This window comes from Lepidochelys kempii, chromosome 13 (assembly GCF_965140285.1).
Source record: "Lepidochelys kempii isolate rLepKem1 chromosome 13, rLepKem1.hap1, whole genome shotgun sequence".
Lineage (NCBI taxonomy): Eukaryota > Metazoa > Chordata > Testudines > Cheloniidae > Lepidochelys > Lepidochelys kempii.
Genome location: NC_136392.1, coordinates 24987679 through 25005282, shown reverse-complemented (window position 1 = coordinate 25005282; position 17604 = coordinate 24987679). Strand labels below are relative to the sequence as shown.

The 17604-nt window shown below is 49.9% G+C and overlaps 1 protein-coding gene across 2 annotated transcripts in view; it reads left to right on the top strand.

The window, feature by feature from the left end:
* MYBL2 (MYB proto-oncogene like 2) overlaps positions 1 to 17604 on the top strand; it is a 39888-nt gene that overhangs the window by 10867 nt on the left and 11417 nt on the right. Inside the window, exons 1-9 of one of the 2 annotated variants that reach the window (XM_073309807.2) lie at positions 615 to 759; positions 3040 to 3133; positions 3871 to 3942; positions 6017 to 6109; positions 7942 to 8162; positions 8310 to 8466; positions 9364 to 9636; positions 11776 to 12150; positions 16432 to 16571. In XM_073309807.2, the coding sequence (XP_073165908.1) occupies positions 740 to 759; positions 3040 to 3133; positions 3871 to 3942; positions 6017 to 6109; positions 7942 to 8162; positions 8310 to 8466; positions 9364 to 9636; positions 11776 to 12150; positions 16432 to 16571 (1445 nt within the window). In that variant the 5' untranslated portion in view covers positions 615 to 739. Of the gene's footprint in view, positions 1 to 614; positions 760 to 3039; positions 3134 to 3870; positions 3943 to 6016; positions 6110 to 7941; positions 8163 to 8309; positions 8467 to 9363; positions 9637 to 11775; positions 12151 to 16431; positions 16572 to 17604 lie in introns of those variants that run through there. The other variant, XM_073309806.2, reaches the window with a different exon arrangement.

Here is a 17604-nt window from a genome sequence, read left to right as displayed (position 1 = left end):
AACAGGAAGAGAGAGAGGAGACCGATGAAAGCCCACAAAATCAATGGGGATTCTGCTTGGGAGCAGAGATCTGTCTCTGTAGGTCAGCTTTCAAGATTGGTGCCTTACCATGCAAAGTACATTCAAGTCTGCTAAGTCTGACAGGGAGACGGTGACCCCCCACGAGAGCACCTAGTTTTAAGGAACTAACAGACGTTGGGTTTGCAGACCCGAAGCACCCGCGTAGGGTCCCTGCCGTTCCGAGGCATTGATGCATGCATGCATTTCTTTTTGCACGCCTAGTTGGACATGGACGCCTGTATTTTGCACCCGTCCTTTGCATGCCTGTATTTCACATCCATTATTTCTCGCTTTAATAAGAGTCGGGGGCGGGGAAGGAGGAGAAAGGGAAGGAGTTTTTTGCAAGCGGCCCGCGCGCGCCTCTTTTACTCCCCCCCGCTTTTTTTTGTTCCTCCCTCCCTCTCTCCCTCCTTTTATTTTTGCGCTTCTCGTCGCTCTCGCGCAGGCTCGGCTGGTCCCCGGGGTGGAGTTGGCGCGAGATAGGAAAGTTGCCTCCTGCGCTGTACGCCGGGCAGGCGCGAGCTTCCCCCCGCGTCCAGCCCGCCGCGCGCGCTAACCGGGGCGCGCCGGGGCTGTACCCCCGGCAGAGGCCGGCCCCGGGGCCAAGGGGTGCGGCACCCCCCTGGCGCGCCCCTTCGATTTTCTCGCGATTGATGTTTTTAATGCACAAAGGGGCAGGATGGCTCGCAGGACCCGCGGGTAAGTTTCATGCAAAAGGGGCGAGCTTCGTGCCCGCCCTGGGGGGCAAGCTGGGTTTGTTGCATTGCACCCCCCTTCCCCATTCACCCCCTCCCAGGTATTTCAGGGGGGAGAATGCACTCCCTCCATTTCCTTTCCCCTTTATGGGGGACACGCAGGGGAATCTAATGCACAGAATAATTCTCCCCATAACTGCTAGGAAGGGGAGACTATCAGAGAGTGGAGGGCAGCCTGGGATCTGGGTTAAAGTGCTGCTTTAAAATGGCCTGCTTGCAAAACTTGAGGGTGGGGAGAGGAGCAGCCATGTCTGGTATGGAACAAAAAGTTTTTTGACTCTCAGGTGATCAGGTCAGTTTGGAGCTGGTGAAAGGTGCCAGTTTGATTAAAAAGTCCTTGGGGTAAGGACGGTCACTGATCAGATGGTAGGAGCAGCACCCAGCCCAGTGAGGCCCTGGTCTTGTTTCTGGCCTCTGGGTGTGTTACTGTGATGAAGACAATAGTTTACAGGCAAACCAAGCTATACTATAACACAGACTAAGTGGTTCATCAAAAAGTATTAGTCTCCAGGTGTAAGGACCAGGCCTACCCAATATCTTGTCTTTCTTTTTTAACCCATATTCAGTCTGAGATTGTGTGCTTAGATGAAAGCTGCTTGCTCCCTAAATATTGAGAAGGAATCAAAAGTTCAATTTGTTTCCTCCCTCCTTCAATAAAAATTACAGCTCTTAAGCCTATGGAATCAAGTCCAATTGCTCTACCTATCTGAATAAGGGAGCTGGAGGCTGGCCTGCGCCCTGGGCTTGGACATGGGTACAAAATAAAGCAAAAGGCTTGCGCTGGGCTAGTGGCTCTCAAACTGTGACCTGTGAAGAGCTGCCTGGTCACATGGTGCTGGTGGCTGCTCCTCCTAAACCAGTAAATAATATTAAATACTTCCCTAATGTTATTTCGATGTGAGTAACTACAAAGCTGTCGCGGAGATCGATGGCATGTAATCACCAACGTGAGAGAAGTGGGGGGGGGCTGCAGTCATGGAGGCAATGTGAGCTACTCATGAAGAGGTGGTCTGTGCCTACAGAGTATTTGACTGTGACTAGACAGTTGGTGTGCTGTGACTGCTACTTATTTCACTGATCCTAAGCATCTCACTGTCACCTTGGCTGGGTTTGAACTGGTGACCTAACTCCCTTGGGTACTTAATTATGGTAGTATCGATGTGTTTCATAGTCTTTAATGTGTTTACCCTGACAAAACCCCATGAGGTGGGGCAGTGCTGTTACCCTGTTGTACAGGCACAGAGCGTATGTCTACATTGCAGCTGGGAGCCTGACTCCCAGCCCAGGTAGACAGACTTGAGCCAAGTTAGCTCCCTCAAAATAGCAGTGTGGACGCTGCAGTAGCTCGAGCTAGTGATTTGAGCTCAGACGCAGGGGCATGGACTCTGGACGTTGCATCCTAGGCTAGCCATCTGAATCAAAGCCTACCCAACCCCCTAGGTCCAAGCTCTGGTGGCTAGCCTGAGCCTCTGCTGCAATGTCCACACCACTGTTTTACCTGGCCTGGGAGGCATGCTCCTAGCTGCAGTGTAGACATACCCAGAGAGGCTAAGCGACTTGCCCAAGGTCACATAGGAAGTCTGCGGCAGAGAGAATCTAGGTCTCCCAAGTACTAGGCCAGCACCCTAACCACTTGGCCATCCTTCCTCTCTAAAAGTAAAAAGCTGCACATCTTTTTTTAGTTTTTAAAGGGTCCTTGTCCCTGTGGTGGATGGGGATTTGACTCTTCCCGGGGTTCTGAGGTGCCTCACTTCCACCTGTCTTTACCGAGAAGAAGTTGTGCCAGGGCCTGCCAGGAGTCAGCTCCCCACCTCTACCAACCACAGGCAACACAACCGGTGTGACACCACCAGCTTTCAGTAGAGACTTTACGTGATACTCTTAGGTGAACTGATATATAAATACCAGACTCCGGGGATCCCTGTAACCCATATGCATCTTTGTGGCTTCTGTCACAGGAGTTGAGCTGTGCTCCTTGACACTGTTTGCCAATAACAGAGCCTGATTTGCAAAGATGCTCTCCTAAGCAGAGAGTGCAACCCCTACTTGCAGGTAATTACTTGATACCTAGATTGTTCAGGTGAGGCAGCTGTGTTTGGGAAATTTGGCCAAAACTTTGTGAAAAGGCCCAGGAGCAGAGTCAGAGCTCTGGGCTGCACTGTGGTATTTATTCCAGCTGCCGCATCTCTCATAAAACAAAACTAATGCTCTTGGTTTTGTGTAGTGAGGAGCAAGATGAGCTGCATTACCAGGACACAGACTCAGACGTGCCAGAGCAGCGGGAGAACAGGTGCAAGGTCAAGTGGACTCACGAAGAGGTAGGTGACAACAGGGAATGTGTGTTGTCTCTTTGAGCGGGTGGGGATAGGGTGACTGGGGGTGGGGGGAGAGAGGAGGTAGGTGTAAGGCCTGCTCTTTAGGGCACCTCAGGACTTCCTGTATAGAGAAGCTGTAGGGTGAACTGTCTACACTACAACAGCTCTTCCTGAGCCCAAAGGGCAGGGCTGCAGCATGGTGTGGCGGATGCAGTTAAAACATGGTTTAGCCCTGTCTGCCCAGCAAAATACAGCCCTGTCTGAGCCATGTCAAGGGCCTACCACGCTGTAATCCAACAGCCTAGACCGGCTTTCAGCCTACTTCTCTATGGGGCCTAAAACACACTGACTGGAGCACAGTTTGGCCTTGTCCATGCAGTTTGAATCAAACCATGTTAGAACATAGGTGGGCCAAAGCAGTATTTAATTACAGCAGTTGAACGCTTGTTTTCAATGTGTAGCCTGGGCCTGTGTGCTTAAAAACTTATGCCAGCCATTTATGGCCCAGGTTAGAAATCCTGCCAACTGGGCATTGCTACAGACAGCTGGAGTGATGATGGGTTTGGGTAGTTGTTGGGGTTTTTTTTTTTTTTTTTTTTTACATGACTATAAATGGCAGGACAAAGATTCAAGCCCTTCTCTCTCCAGCTGCTATACTTAGTGACGTGTCCCTTGTACAATAGCATGGCTGTAGCATCTTGTGCTTGTGGGGTGAAAGCTGACCCCTTTGCTCTTCGCAGGATGAATGGCTGAAGACGCTAGTGAAGCAGTTTGGACAGAGCGACTGGAAGTTCTTGGCAAGTCACTTTCCCGTAAGTGGAGCTGCAGGCGGCACGGGGCGAGTTCGGAGCTTTGGCACTTCTTGTGCCCAAAGTGCTTTGCAGCTGTGAGCTAGCGTTGGGTTTGTACAGCATCTAGCACAACGGGACCTGGTTCCTTACTGTGGCTCTGAAGTTCTGTGCTAACACAAATAATAATATTGACCCCTCAGAGCAGCTCTGCAGGGTGGGAGAATAACTAACCCATCTGAAATGGGGAGGAGCTGGGATAAGAACTCGGGGGTGTCTGTCGCAGTTTCCCATGCTTGGTGCATTAGAACACAGACCCTGTTTTGACTGCATAAGGCAAAAGTGTGTGTATAGACCACATGCTCAAGTTCTGTGCATTGGTGGGTTCTTTGTGCAAACCTCATTCCCTTCTGTAGAGATGGTAGCACATGGCATGGGGGCCCTGTCAATAGTCAGCCACTCCCGTGCTGGGTGTCTCTCATTTTCTTGAACTGCTGGTTTCGAGCTTCTTTCCTGGCCCCCTGCTCATCACAGATTCCTAGATTCCAAGGCCAGAAGGGACCATTGTGATCATCTAGTCTGAACCCCTGTATGACACAAGCCAGAGAACTGCCCAAAAATAATTCCCAGAGCAAAGCTTTTAGAAAAACATCCCATCTTCGTTTAAAAACTGTCAGTGCTGGAGAATCCACCACAACCCTTGACACGTTCCAAAAGTTATTCACTCTCAGTGTTAAAAACGTACACTTTATTTCCAGTCTGAATGTGTCAGGTGGCCACATGGAGGGCAGCATTGGTGAGGAGGTCCCTTAGCACCCTCTGGCTGGGCAGAGAAGCTTGGGATGGCAAGCTGAGCCAGCAGCCTTGTGTATAGCAGCAGCTATACTGTGGGGCATCACAGGCTGGAAGGGAAGGAGGTTGGCTGGTAGACAACCTCCTTACCTGCAGCGGGCAGAGTCCTCTACAAGATGGGTTGTGGTGAGGGTGGATCTAGGCTCAAGCAACTTTCCTCTCCCCACTGCTTGCCTCCTCAGACTCTTGCCCACAAAGACTGGTCTGTTTCACCCTCCAAGAATGGGAAGTGCTAAGCTAGGAGGGGACTACTTCCATGGGCATCATCTGTGACTAGTAGCTGTTGGAGTAGCTTCCAGTCGCCAACGTGACATAGGATGGGAGCTCCCGTGGAGCAGTGTGAGCTGGAGAGAGAGGAGCTGGGAGCATTTGGCTGAAGCTCTGGGAACTGGAAGAGCAAGCTCTGAAGGGTTGATGCTAAGGACGCAGTTGACACGTTTGGACAGAATCTCTTTCTGCAGGGGGTTGTTTGTAAACTTGTTCCATGCCCCAGCATGGCAGAGGCAGTGAGTGAGGCTGTGTTTGTGGGATTTCAAAGCTGGCTGGTGGCACTAGCAGGGTTTCTCAAACTGGGGGGCCCAACCCAAAAGGGGGTCGCAAGACTATTGTAGAGGGGTCGCAACTGCTGGCCGGGCTCCCAGCTCTGAAGGCTGCACTGCTGCTGGCGGCAGTGCAGAAGTAAAGGTGTCATGGTTGGTGGAGCGGGGCAGAGGGGCTGGTGTCACAGCCTGAAATATTTTCAAAGGCGGTCCCAGCAAAAAAAAAGTTTGAGAACCTCTGCTCCAGAGACTGAAGTCTTCTGTTTATCCACCTGACAAGGACAGCAGTGCCGGAGCAGGATTCCCCTGCCCATGCATTTGCCATTGTGCTCCAGGATCAGCAGGGACCGTCTGTAAGGTTGAGAGAGGAGTTTGGTCTCTAGGGCCCATCTCTACTGACCTGGCTCACAAGGGGGCCAGTGTGTGTTTGTGGTGTGGACACCTCCATTGGGAACAGGGCTGAGAACTTGCCAATCTCATTTCTCACAATCTCCGCCGTCACATCATCACCACCCTTGACCACTGATGTGAGGTGAATTGTGGCAGGGTCCCCTTCCTGGCCCTCTCCTGAGCTGTCCACTCCTAGCCTGGTTATCTTTTGAAAATAAAACGGCCAGCCCAATATGGAAGGTTTCCCTCAGTTGCTCTGTGTTGCTCTTGTCGTTGTGGCCTCTGTTCTAACTCAGGCTCTTAATTCCCTGGCATAGAACCGCACCGATCAGCAGTGCCAGTACCGGTGGCTGAGGGTGTTGAATCCAGACTTGGTTAAAGGGCCTTGGACCAAGGAAGAGGATCAGAAGGTAACTTGGTGGCAGCGTCACGGTCAGTGGGTTCGTTGCTCTGTGTGGAGGACACGAAAGGTGCTGGATTTTCAGTCTGGAAGTCCTTTTACATGTAGCCCAAAAAAGCAGCACTCGATACCCTCCTGTGCACTCAGTTAACTGCTTTTGAGCTGCATAATAAGGCATTGTTTTTTGACCTGTAAAGCTCTAAATGCCCTGAGCTTTGCTCATCTGAAAGACCGCCTCTCTCCCCATACAACACTGCTTGAGCAATGATCCAGCAAGGTGTGAACTTGGGGGCTAGCAGTGAGAGGAAAGGACGTTTTTGACAGTTGCTACCTCATGTCATTTTTTCTGCCTCGGTATCTTCTGATCTACCCTTTCCTGTCCAACTCCCCTGCTAACCCCTTGTCTGTGCCTTTCTCACCTCACGCTGCTTCCTGCTGTTTCCTCCTTTCTGTGCACCCTGGTGCTTGCCTGTACGCTCTGTCCTGCATGTCACTGTGAAAATCTGCTGCCTTTCCTGCATCTGTGACCAGGTCCCTTCACATTACATTGCATTACGACGACTCCTCATCACTGCTGGGGCCCTCCACTACTCCACTTCTGTCAGCGTCTCTCCTTCCCTCTTTGTCTGTGCCCCTTTGTGTGTCCTAGACTCCGCCGTCTTTACTTACCAGGACGTTCCCTTTGTCTCCTTCCGCTGTTGTCTCTGCCAGACTGGGTAAATGAAGCTGCTTCACCATGTATACCTGCTTCCTCATGTTCTTCCACCCCCTTTTACATTGCAGCTGATCTCTGCCCCAGCAACTCTGTGGGAGTTGTGACTGCTTGTGCAAGGTGTGTTGCCTGTCTATACGAGATTGTAAGTGATTTGGGGCAGGGACTTGGTCATCTGATGTCTATAAAACTCCTTGCTTGGCATTATAAAAATAAAAATCTGCCAACAATCTGTCAGCCAAGGAAGGCTAGATGGGATGGGGACTCATTTGGGAGCCCATCAGTCGTGCTTCTTAATCTGCCAAGTGGGTCTCTGGGGAGAAATACAGAGAGTAGCCTACGTTATTACTCTCTCTCTCTCTCTCTCTATATATATATATCTATATCTATAAAAATATAGTGCTCTCAGCTTGCACAGCACTTCACAGAGCCAATAAAGACTGATTCCTTGCTCCAAAGTGCATAGAGGATCAAGGGAGGATCAAAACAACAGACAGATGTAATACAGGGCAGGGTGGAATGAAGATGCAAAAAACAAGGTTGCATGGTCACTTGGGGCTAGCATGGGTGTCTACATTGGTTTTTTAGTTAACGTAATTTAATTGTGATTAGAGCTCAGGCTGCCCACACTGGCACTATAGCTGGGTGCAGAGTTTTAAATATGCTCACGTGATTCACATGCTGCGGATATAGTCTTGCTGGACCAGGGAGAGAACTAGGAGGAGGACGGAGTTTGTCAGTGCAGTCACGTTCCCCATGGTACAGATGGAAGGAGGAGCCTCAGGACATGTCACCTGATCAGAAATGGGCACATGGTTTAAAATCTATCACCCACATTTGTACCGTGAAGAGTTCTTCCTTGCCCCTGGCATAGTGACTTTTGCCAGTACAGAATGGCAGCATTTTACACACACGTGGCACTGGTGTGAGCGACAACTCTAGGTGCAGAGTAAAGGAGACTCATGCCCCCGGGTCTGAGTGATGGGTTCATGTAGACTCTCCTCTAGACAGAACTCTTTTCACTGTGGCATCCACGGGTCCCTGTAGAGACACTGAAGGTGGAAAAAGCAAACCTGAAAACGAGTGCACCTGATACCCATTCATTCACTTCATTTTCCTTTTGTTTCAAGGTAATTGAATTGGTTAAAAAATTCGGCACAAAGCAATGGACACTGATAGCGAAGTACCTGAAAGGCAGGCTGGGGAAGCAGTGCCGGGAACGCTGGCACAACCACCTGAACCCCGAGGTGAAGAAGTCCTCGTGGACGGAGGAGGAGGACCGAATCATTTTTGAGGCTCACAAAGTTCTGGGGAATCGCTGGGCTGAGATTGCCAAGCTGCTGCCTGGGAGGTAGGGCCCTTGCCTGATGCTAATACCTTAAGAGTCAGATATGCTGTTGAAATATGTGTATCTGAGGGATGCTGAGAATATGGATTCTTAATTTCATCAGGAGCCATCACCTCTAAAATGCACATTGACTGTGGCTTTTCTCTCCAGGACTGACAATGCTGTGAAGAACCACTGGAACTCCACCATCAAACGGAAAGTGGACACAGGAGGTTTCCTCAGTGAAACAAAAGACTCTGAGTCCCTGTACTTGTTGGTGGAAGTGGAGGGTGAAGAAAGCCAAAGTGTCCAGAGTGCCGGGAACCAGGTACAGCACCAGCTGGCTGATAAAATCTTGCAGTGGAAGATCTTGCATTTTGGTTGATGGTGAGGTGTGCATTGTTCTGTTAATGCAGATCAGAGACATTAATCCACAGCCATGTTGCCCTTCAGAATGAATGTGCCAAAGCTGTGTGCCTGGCTGTGCTGTCTGTACCCACTAGCTTGCCACGTTGTCAGCCGGGAATAGAACTCAAGAATCCTGATTCCAAAACTCTTCTCCTGTCTAGAAAGTAGTTGTGTAAGCCACTAGTGCAATGCATGTTCCGTCCTTTAGTGCTGGTCCATAGAGAGGATAACAGGCTGGTTCTCTGAGCTCAAGTGGGAGAGGTCTGTGATGTGGATCTGAAGAGCCTGGGTACAAACCCTGCTGATGATGTATGTTTGTTTGGGTAAAGGGGTGGTGGTGGTGGTGGTTTTTTTTTTTTTTTTTTTTTAAACCTAGGAAATTACATACAAAAATATACATTAAAAGAACATTAAGTCATGCTCTCTAAAGTTAAGAAATGCCTGATGTAAGGGTGCCTGTGTAAGCTTAGTTCAGTTATTCTTTGTGTGTGTGTGTGCAGTGTGGCACAGGCTTTAATTACATGATCACATACTGATTGTTTTACAAGACTCCTCCATTTGGTGAAGAGGACTGTAAGAAGAACAAGGATAATTCTGTTGTGGTTAAGACACTGGACTGGGGCCTAGGGAGCTGGGTTGTATTTCTGGCTCTGCCACAGATTTTCCATATGATGCTAACAAGACTCCAGCACAATGCATACGCACAAGGGGAACTAAGGTTGCACGGGGGACCTCAGGCTTGGCACTCCCTAACCCCTGAGAGCTTGATTTTGCAACCTTAGCGTTCTTTTGATATATGGCTTTTGTGTTTTCAAAGAAAAACTTACATGCTAACTGGCCTGCTGATACCTTGGAAATAAAGGAGGAAGAAGCCAGTGAGGAGGAAGCAGCTGGCTTCCAGGAGCTGCCCTCTGAGCAAGTAGCTGCAACACTGGCAGAGGACAATGCCGAGGGGGCCCCAAAGGACGTGGCACCTGAAGACACATTGCCGGACGGCACCTTTCCATACAAATGGGCAGCTGACACTGCCAACTACTTGAGCCTGACTTCGGGACCGGCCTTTACGGAAGCTCTGGACATGATGGAATCGGTAAGAGGGGAGTGATGTCTTGTCTCCTAATACACACCTCTGAGAGGGAGGCAAATGGTGTGGCCCAGTCCCACAGCCCCCAAACGATCCTTGTCGATGCGTTGGTTTCAGTGGGGCTGCTTGTGTGATTAAAGACTCCAGGCTTGGGCTCTGGCAATTTGTTGTGGGTTCTCACTACCTGCTTTCAATCCCGGAATGCTCAAGGCTGCAACCCAAGTCCCAATCTAGTCCTCAGTTTGTTTCAACCTGAAGTCAGTTACACAGCAAAAGCTTAAACTAGGGGTTCTCATACTGGGGGTTGGGACACCTTAGGGGGTCACAGGGTATTACGTGGGGGGTCGCGAGCTGTCAGTCTCCACCCCAAACCCCGCTTTTCCTCCAGCATTTATAATGGTGTTAAATATATAAAAAAATGTATAAGAGGGGCTGCACCCTTTCCTATGTGAAAGGGGTCAGCAGTACAAAAGTTTGAGAACTATTGGCATAAACCTTCCCACAGGGATGTGATTGACTGGCTAGCCCTGGCCAGCCTGCCTCACAGCTGCTGCTCAGAGCATGTCACAGAGGAGTTAGGTTAAAAATATCAGTGGGACTTGGCCATCTTGTTTAAAATGGACCCTATTCAGCTTTCCAGGTAACTAGCTTCTCCGACTGACCTTCCTATTCATGGAGGATGTTAGACGGGGGGGAACATGACCCCATCTGGATCCATGCAGATGTGGGGCAAGAAGTGAAGGACTGAATCAGGACTGTCCTTTCCATTGGCAAAGCTGTGTGGGGACCAGGACTGAAGTAGCAGGCGGGAAGCGAGGCAGAAGAGAGGGGTGTTGACTGAACTTCGTGGAAGAAGCTTGGGCTGAGACTGTCCAAGTGCCTGCGGAGTTTGGGAGTCCACTTCCCATTACATTGAATGGGAATTGGGCTTCCAGTTCTCTTACACAGCTTTGAAAATCTCAGCCTTGTAGAGAAACTGTCTGCATTTTCCTAGGCATGGTGTACACTTAAAAGTTTGGTTGACATAGCTGCCACCCCCTAACCAGTCTCGACTCAGCGTTGTCAACAGAAGAATGCCCCTGTTGGCGTAGCTACCGTTGTTCTGGGAGATGGTGTTCCTACACCGATGGGAAAACCCCTTCTGTCTGCATAGGCTGTGCCTATACCAGAGGGGGATGCAGAAGAGCCTTCAGGAAGGTGGGGCTAGGGCCAGCCTCCACGGGGGGCGGGGAGGGAGTGCCACCCAGCTCCACGGGGTGTGGGGGGCATGACGGGGGTTGGGGGCACGAGGTAAAAAGTTTGGGGACCACTGGTCTAGGCTACGGGGTTATACTGGTGTAGCTCTGGTGACATAGCTATGCCAGTATAGTCTCTCTAGTGTAGACGTACCCCTAGTCTCTAGTGCTGCTAAGTCTGTTACTGTCATGAACGCTAAATGCAGCCCCAAACTGAAGTCTGTTGTGGGGGATTCATTTTAATTAATTTTTGAGTTTCTTGGCCTTGCTGATCTTAAAATGTATTGCAGGATGCCACTGCCTTCAGAAGGGCCAATGTCTACAGGAGGAGCGCTTTACTAGTGTAGGAATACCAGCAAAGCGCTCCTCGTGTGAACGCAGCTGATATCGGTTTAGCTTATACCGCCCATGCTCCTGAGTGAAACAAGCTATCTGGGCAAAAAAACAGCTTTTCCAGTGTAACTGTGACTACACTGGCCCAGCTGTGTTGGTGAGGGATCACGTCTCCTCGTGCCCTGGCTGACAGAGCTCTGCCAGCAGAAGTTTGTAGTGTAGCCCTGGCCTTATGTAGCATGTAAATGAAATGTCCCTGCAGGCAACAGAGGGCGCAGTGCGGGCCCTGGGAACTACAAGGGTTAGATTCTCCATTCTCTTTGTGCAGTTGCATCGAGCAGTGCAAAGTGGATGTAAAATGCTGCCGTATTGATTTGCACTGGTGCAAAGGACTGCATAGTGTGTGGAAGACAGACTTGGGCCCCACGTCTTTTATAGACCAAATGTTCAGTCTTTGAGGGTCCTTGGAGCCTTTTGCTAGGCCCTGCCTTTGCACTGGTCTGTGAGGTTGTGTCCTGTGGCGGCTCAGGACGCTGCTCGTTCTTGGCCATTTCTAACCGTCTCTCTTGTCTGGTAGGACCCAGATGGGTGGTGTGACCTGACTCACTTTGACTTGCCTGAGGATCCAGCTGCTGGCGACAGCAGCAGCAACAGCCCGGTCAGGCAAGCCCCCAGCAAGCCCACAGCTCCTGTACCCCATGTGACGGAGTATCGCCTGGATGGCCACACCATTTCAGACCTGAGCAAAAGCAGCAAGGGCGAGCTGATCCCCATCTCCCCCCGCTCAGAGGTGAGCTCTGGCACACCGCCCTCGGTGCTCAAGAGGCAGAAGAAGAGGAAGATCTCCCTCTCGCCCGTCACGGAGAACACCAGCTATTCTTTCATAGACTCCTGTAACAGCATGACGCCCAAGAGCACCCCGGTGAAGACACTGCCCTTCTCCCCCTCCCAGGTATATAGCTAGATGGGAATCAGGCTGTCAGGATTTCTTCCCCGCTCTGAGATCTAGGGTTCAGATGTGGGGACCCGCATGAAAGACCCCCTAAGCTTGTTCTTACCAGCTTAGGTTAAAAACTTCCCCAAGGTACAAACTTTGCCTTGGCCTTAAACAGTATGCTGCCACCACCAAGCGTCTTACACAAAGACCAGGGAAAGAGCCCACTTGGAGACTTCTTTCCCCAAATATCCCCCCAAGCCCTACACCCCCTTACTGGGGAAGGCTTGATAAAAATCCTCACCAATTTGCATAGGTGAACACAGACCCAAATCCTTGGATCTTAAGAACAATGAAAAATCAATCAGGTTCTAAAAAAAAGAATTTTAATTAAAGAAAAGGTAAAGGAATCACCTCTGTAAAATCAGAATGGAAAATACTTTACAGGGTATTCAGATTCAAAACACAGAGGATCCCCCTCTGGGCAAAACCTTAAAGTTACAGAAAACAGTCCCTCTTAACACGGGGAAAATTCACATAAAACAAAAGATAAACTAATCCGCCTTGCCTGGCTTACCTATACTGGTTACAATATTGGAGACTTGGATTAGGATGTGTTGGAGAAGATGGATTTCTGTCTGGCCTCTCTCAGTCCCAAGAGAGAACAACCACGTAAACAAAGAGCACAAACAAACCCCCCACAAGATTTGAAAATATCTTGTCCCCTTATTGGTCCTTTGGGTCAGGTGCCAGCCAGGTTAGCTGAGCTAGTTAAACCCTTTACAAGTAACAGGATGTTGCCTCTGGCCAGGAGGGATTTTATAGCACTGTATACAGAAAGATGGTTACCCTTCCTTTAATATTTATGACACAGGCGAAGCTCATTCTGTTGCTGTCTGCTTGGGACACTGTGCATGAATTAGAGGGTCTGTGCTGGTACTTTATTTATTGGCCATAATGCAGTCGACACTGATCAGCTCTGTTTGCTTAATATTTATCATGCCACTTGCCTTGAAATGGGCACTGCCAGTTTGTAGGATGGTGGTGGAATTCTGTTCTCTGCTCATCGCAGTGGTATCTGAGCACCTTCCAGGAGTCCATTAGGTTACACGACTAGACATCTGGCACATGTTTGTTCTCTCATCCTCTCCCCAGGGGGAGAAGCGTGTGCAGAGGAGTGTCTTGCTTTGGTAGGCTGTGTGGTTTTTTTTAATCTAAATATATCTGTTGCTTTTTGTTAGAGAAGGTAAGGTCAAAGAAATGCCCACTGAGCGGGAAATGGAGAGGTTTGAGATGATCCTTAGTTTTGGGGGGAGTTCGTTCCACAGGCTCGGACCAGCCCCCAGAGGGTGTGGCCAGTCTCGCTGCAGTTTGTGTAGGGTACCTGTCTTTCCCCTGCTGAGCCACAGGACTGGCGTTCTCTGGCCGCTTGTGGTCATTAGACATGCCGTGGGAGATGGGGCACGTGAATAATGGGGCACACATTCAGCTAAACCGAAGCCCAGCCTCCCTGTATGAGGTGGCTGCAGTTAGGTAGGTGGAGGCACACACATCCAGCTCTTCACCCACAGTTAAACTGCGGATGAGAATTGCCCCTCCCCGCCCCCGCTTAGAAGCTACTTGGCCTATTGCTGGCCAGCCGGCACCGCCCGCACAGCATCATTATGGTGTATGCAGTTTGTCTCCTCCCAATGGGGAGGGGGGGTACCCTGAGGGCAGAAGCCCTCGAAGAAGCTGCTTCTGTTCAGTCCATGTGCTTGTCACCCAGCCAGGTTTAGGAGCAAACGCTTTGGGCAGGTGTTGTAATCCAAGCCCTCTCCTCCTCACCAGCTGCTGCGGTAAGGAGAATGCTGTGTGCAGCAAGGACAAGTCCTAACTCAGGTTCTTACTCCAATGTTGGCCCTACTCTGACTCCTGCCCACACGCTTTCTCGAGTGTGGTCCCCTTTTACCCAGGCTAGCTGACCCTGAGTTCTGCCAGCACTCGTGCTGCTAACACAGCCGCTCAGCAGCGTGCACTCCAGTGCCTTCCCACAGTTCCCTGGGCTGTGTTACCTACTCCCTGCTTGTGAACCAGAGGTCACCTTCCAGTTCATACAGCCTGGTGTGGTGTCTGAACTGTACATTTGCTCGTGGCTTGCTGTAGCTGCAACGCTTCCATATTTCTACTGCGTGTCCACAGCACTTGAACAGGAGAGACTGTGGCCAGGAGATCTTCCCAGCATGCTGCCAGCTGGCCAGAGGCTGACCCCTGCTCCTGGTGGACCTCTGCTGTGAGGCCAGCATGAGCCATGAGTTCAAGGCCAGGACCTGAAGTCTACACTTCTGTGATGCAAACCCCTGAGTTAGTTTTGCAGTGAAGACATTCCCTTAGGCTGTGAGTTCGTTGGGACAAGGACTGTTGCTTATGCTGTGTTCCTACAGGACTCAGTACAATTGTATTATTGTTTGTTATCATAACACTGAGGAGCCCCAGTCACAGAGCTGGGCCCCATGGTGCTAGGTGCTGTACGGACACTGAACAACAAGACAGTCCCTGCCCCACAGATCTTGCAGTCTACATATAAGACGAGAGACAACAGATGGAGACAGAGAGATGGGGGAGTACCAGGAAACAATGAGGCCAGGTCTGTACTACAAAATTAAGTTGACCTGACGTACATTGGCATCCAGCTGCTGCAGTAATTACATTGCTTGTGCGTGTCTACGCTTTGCTACCTGTGTCGGTGGTGCGTGTCCTGCCCAGGAGTGTCCGTTGTTCTGTCAGTGTGGGGCATTGTGGGATGGTTCCTGAAAGCCAGTAACAGTCAACATAAGGAACGCAGTGTCTACACCAACACTGCGTTGACCTAACTACATCGACCTTGACTTTGTGCCGCTTGTGGATGTGGAGTTCAGTGTAGCTGGGCAGTTACATCAGTGGGAGTGAAATTTGAGCGTAGACACTTCCATAGCTAGGCTGATGTAAGCTGCCTTGCGCTGACCTGATGCTGTAGAGTAGACTAGGCCTGAGACAGTGCTGGGCAGCGTGGCAAGCAGTGGTCTCAGCACACCAGCTGCCTAAGTATTGTCAGGTTGGGGTGTTTTGTTTTGTTGTTGTAGGTGTCACAGCAAAGGAGAGTTTTAAAGAGGAATGCAGGGGACAATTGGCCTTCAGGCACCACCACACCTTCCATGTTTAACCTCCCCATGCACACCTTGTGTGTGATCATGCCTCCCTCTGCTCTGTGACCAGCATAGAGGATAACAGCCAGTCACTCCTTTTAGCTTATGTGGATTTTGGTGCACAATGGCTCATGATCTCTCCCCTCTGATGGGTTCGGTCTCCTCCTCTCTGTATCGTACCTTGGCAGTGTTAGAGCCGGTAACGTCAGAGCCCTCCTGGGAGGTAGTTCGGTATCACCCATTTTCATGGGCACAGAGATCATGAGCTGCTGTCTCACAGTGAATCTGCAGCAAAGCTGGGACAGAAAGCTGATCTCCTGACTCCCGGGCTCTTCCTCCAACCGCAAGACCAGTCTCCTGCGATGAATGTAACAAAAATAACTCTTACCCCGAGTGGAGTAAGAGTGTGGGGGGCACCTGGAAGGCGTTTTCCTCGCTGGCCTTATCTTCCCAAGGAATAAAGGCAATCTCTTAATACGAATTATGAGCATGGGGTAAAAGCATCATGAAGAGGAGGCAGTGTGTGGTTTTAACATGAGTTAATAGGCTGAGTTAGACTATGGGGCAGCGCAGGCTTTACTTGACCTGCTAACTCATGTGAAAACTACAAACTGCTTTGTCTTCACTAGGACTTACCTTGTGATAACTCATGTTAGCCAACACTTGTTTTCCTGTGGTGAAGATACACCCACTGGAGCCTTGCTAAACACACACGTACAGCTTGAACGACATCAGTATAGTCAAAGCGATACATGCATGGATGCAGCTGTATTGGTACGCTTATATTGGCATATCTATCCCCAGAAGCAAAGAGAAATAAGCTGCGCTGGTAGGAGGCACTTTATACTGGTTATAACTACATCCATACTAGGTAAAAAAAAAAAAATCACACCCTGAACTCACATAGTTATTCTGGTTCAAAAACTGTATGTGGATCAGGGCAAAGTCCGGATCTCCTGATCTGTGGAGGGAATATTGTTTGCCTTATTGGTAGCAAAAATACATGTAATCAGTCAGTGTGAGTGATCCTCTTTCAAGTTCAGTAAAACTAGCATAAGCTAATGGCCAGTGACAGCCTTGAATTTCCCAGGATGTGAAGTGTGTTCTCTGTTTGTTTCTTTCCCTCACTTGGCAGTTCTTAAACTTCTGGACCAAACAGGATACACTGGAGTTGGAGAACCCGTCCCTGACCTCCACTCCCGTGTGCAGTCAGAAGGTGATAGTGACCACCCCGCTGCACAGGGACAAGACCCCGCTGCATCAGAAAAACTCAGCGTAAGTCATAGCCCACTCTCCCAGCCTCATCCCAGCTTGCATCACACAGCAGGAAGGCTGAACTGTCTCCGGAGTGGTGTCCTGTAGCTGTGGCAGCCCCACGGAAAGGAAAGGGGGGATGCAAATAGTGGGCTTTATCTACTTTTCGAGTTCCACAAGTGTATTCTGTTTTTCTGGAGGGCTGCTGTATTGTAACATATTTTAATAGTGAATTGTGGGCCGAACCTTCTGGAACGAAGGTGTCCGACTATAAAGTGGGCTAGAGTATTTAAAGTGAGCAAGGCACATTTGTAGAGGCTGGATCTGGAAGGGGAAAGTCTCACCAATTAAGCAATGGGATCTGCTCATGGTGATGAAGTGCCTCTCTCCAAAGCAGTTTCTTCTGAATGCTGCTGGGTGGTCTCTTGCTCGCACTGACCAGAAGGGCATTCAGTTGGAATGGTGAGGTCGGAATCATTTCTATGGTTATATTCTGCCCTTCATCTTCAAAGGCAGGGAAATATTTCACACCTTCTCCAGAGCCACTAAGCTGTGGGGAAGGAACGCTGGTGGATTTGACTGAGTGCCCAGTCCTGGTGTTAGAATGCCTGGCAGAACCTGCTCTGTCTATGCGGGGTTGGAACTTTTGCTTCTGGGCACGTGTCTTACTGGGGAATGTTGCTGGACTATGGACCTGGCTGCTAACAGGACTTTCTGGACCCCTGTAACTCTTCTCCACTGTGTGTTGTCTACAGGTGTATCCCCTGCCTGACAGAGTTCGTGGAGCATGCTTTCCTCTTAAGCCTTGTCCACCCAAGGAAACTGATGTGCATAGTTGTTCCACAGTAACTCTCCCATATGGATACTCAATTCCAGATTAAAAGTCACTTTATCCCAGAATAATCACTTCACTCACAAAGCAGAGTAATTGTGCCACAATAAAATCACCTTTATTCCAGAAGAGCATCCACACGGGGCAGTTATTCCAGAATAGCTTAATTATGGCCAAATAGCTGTGCTGGTCAATTTCCCCCATGTAGACAGGGCCTTGCCT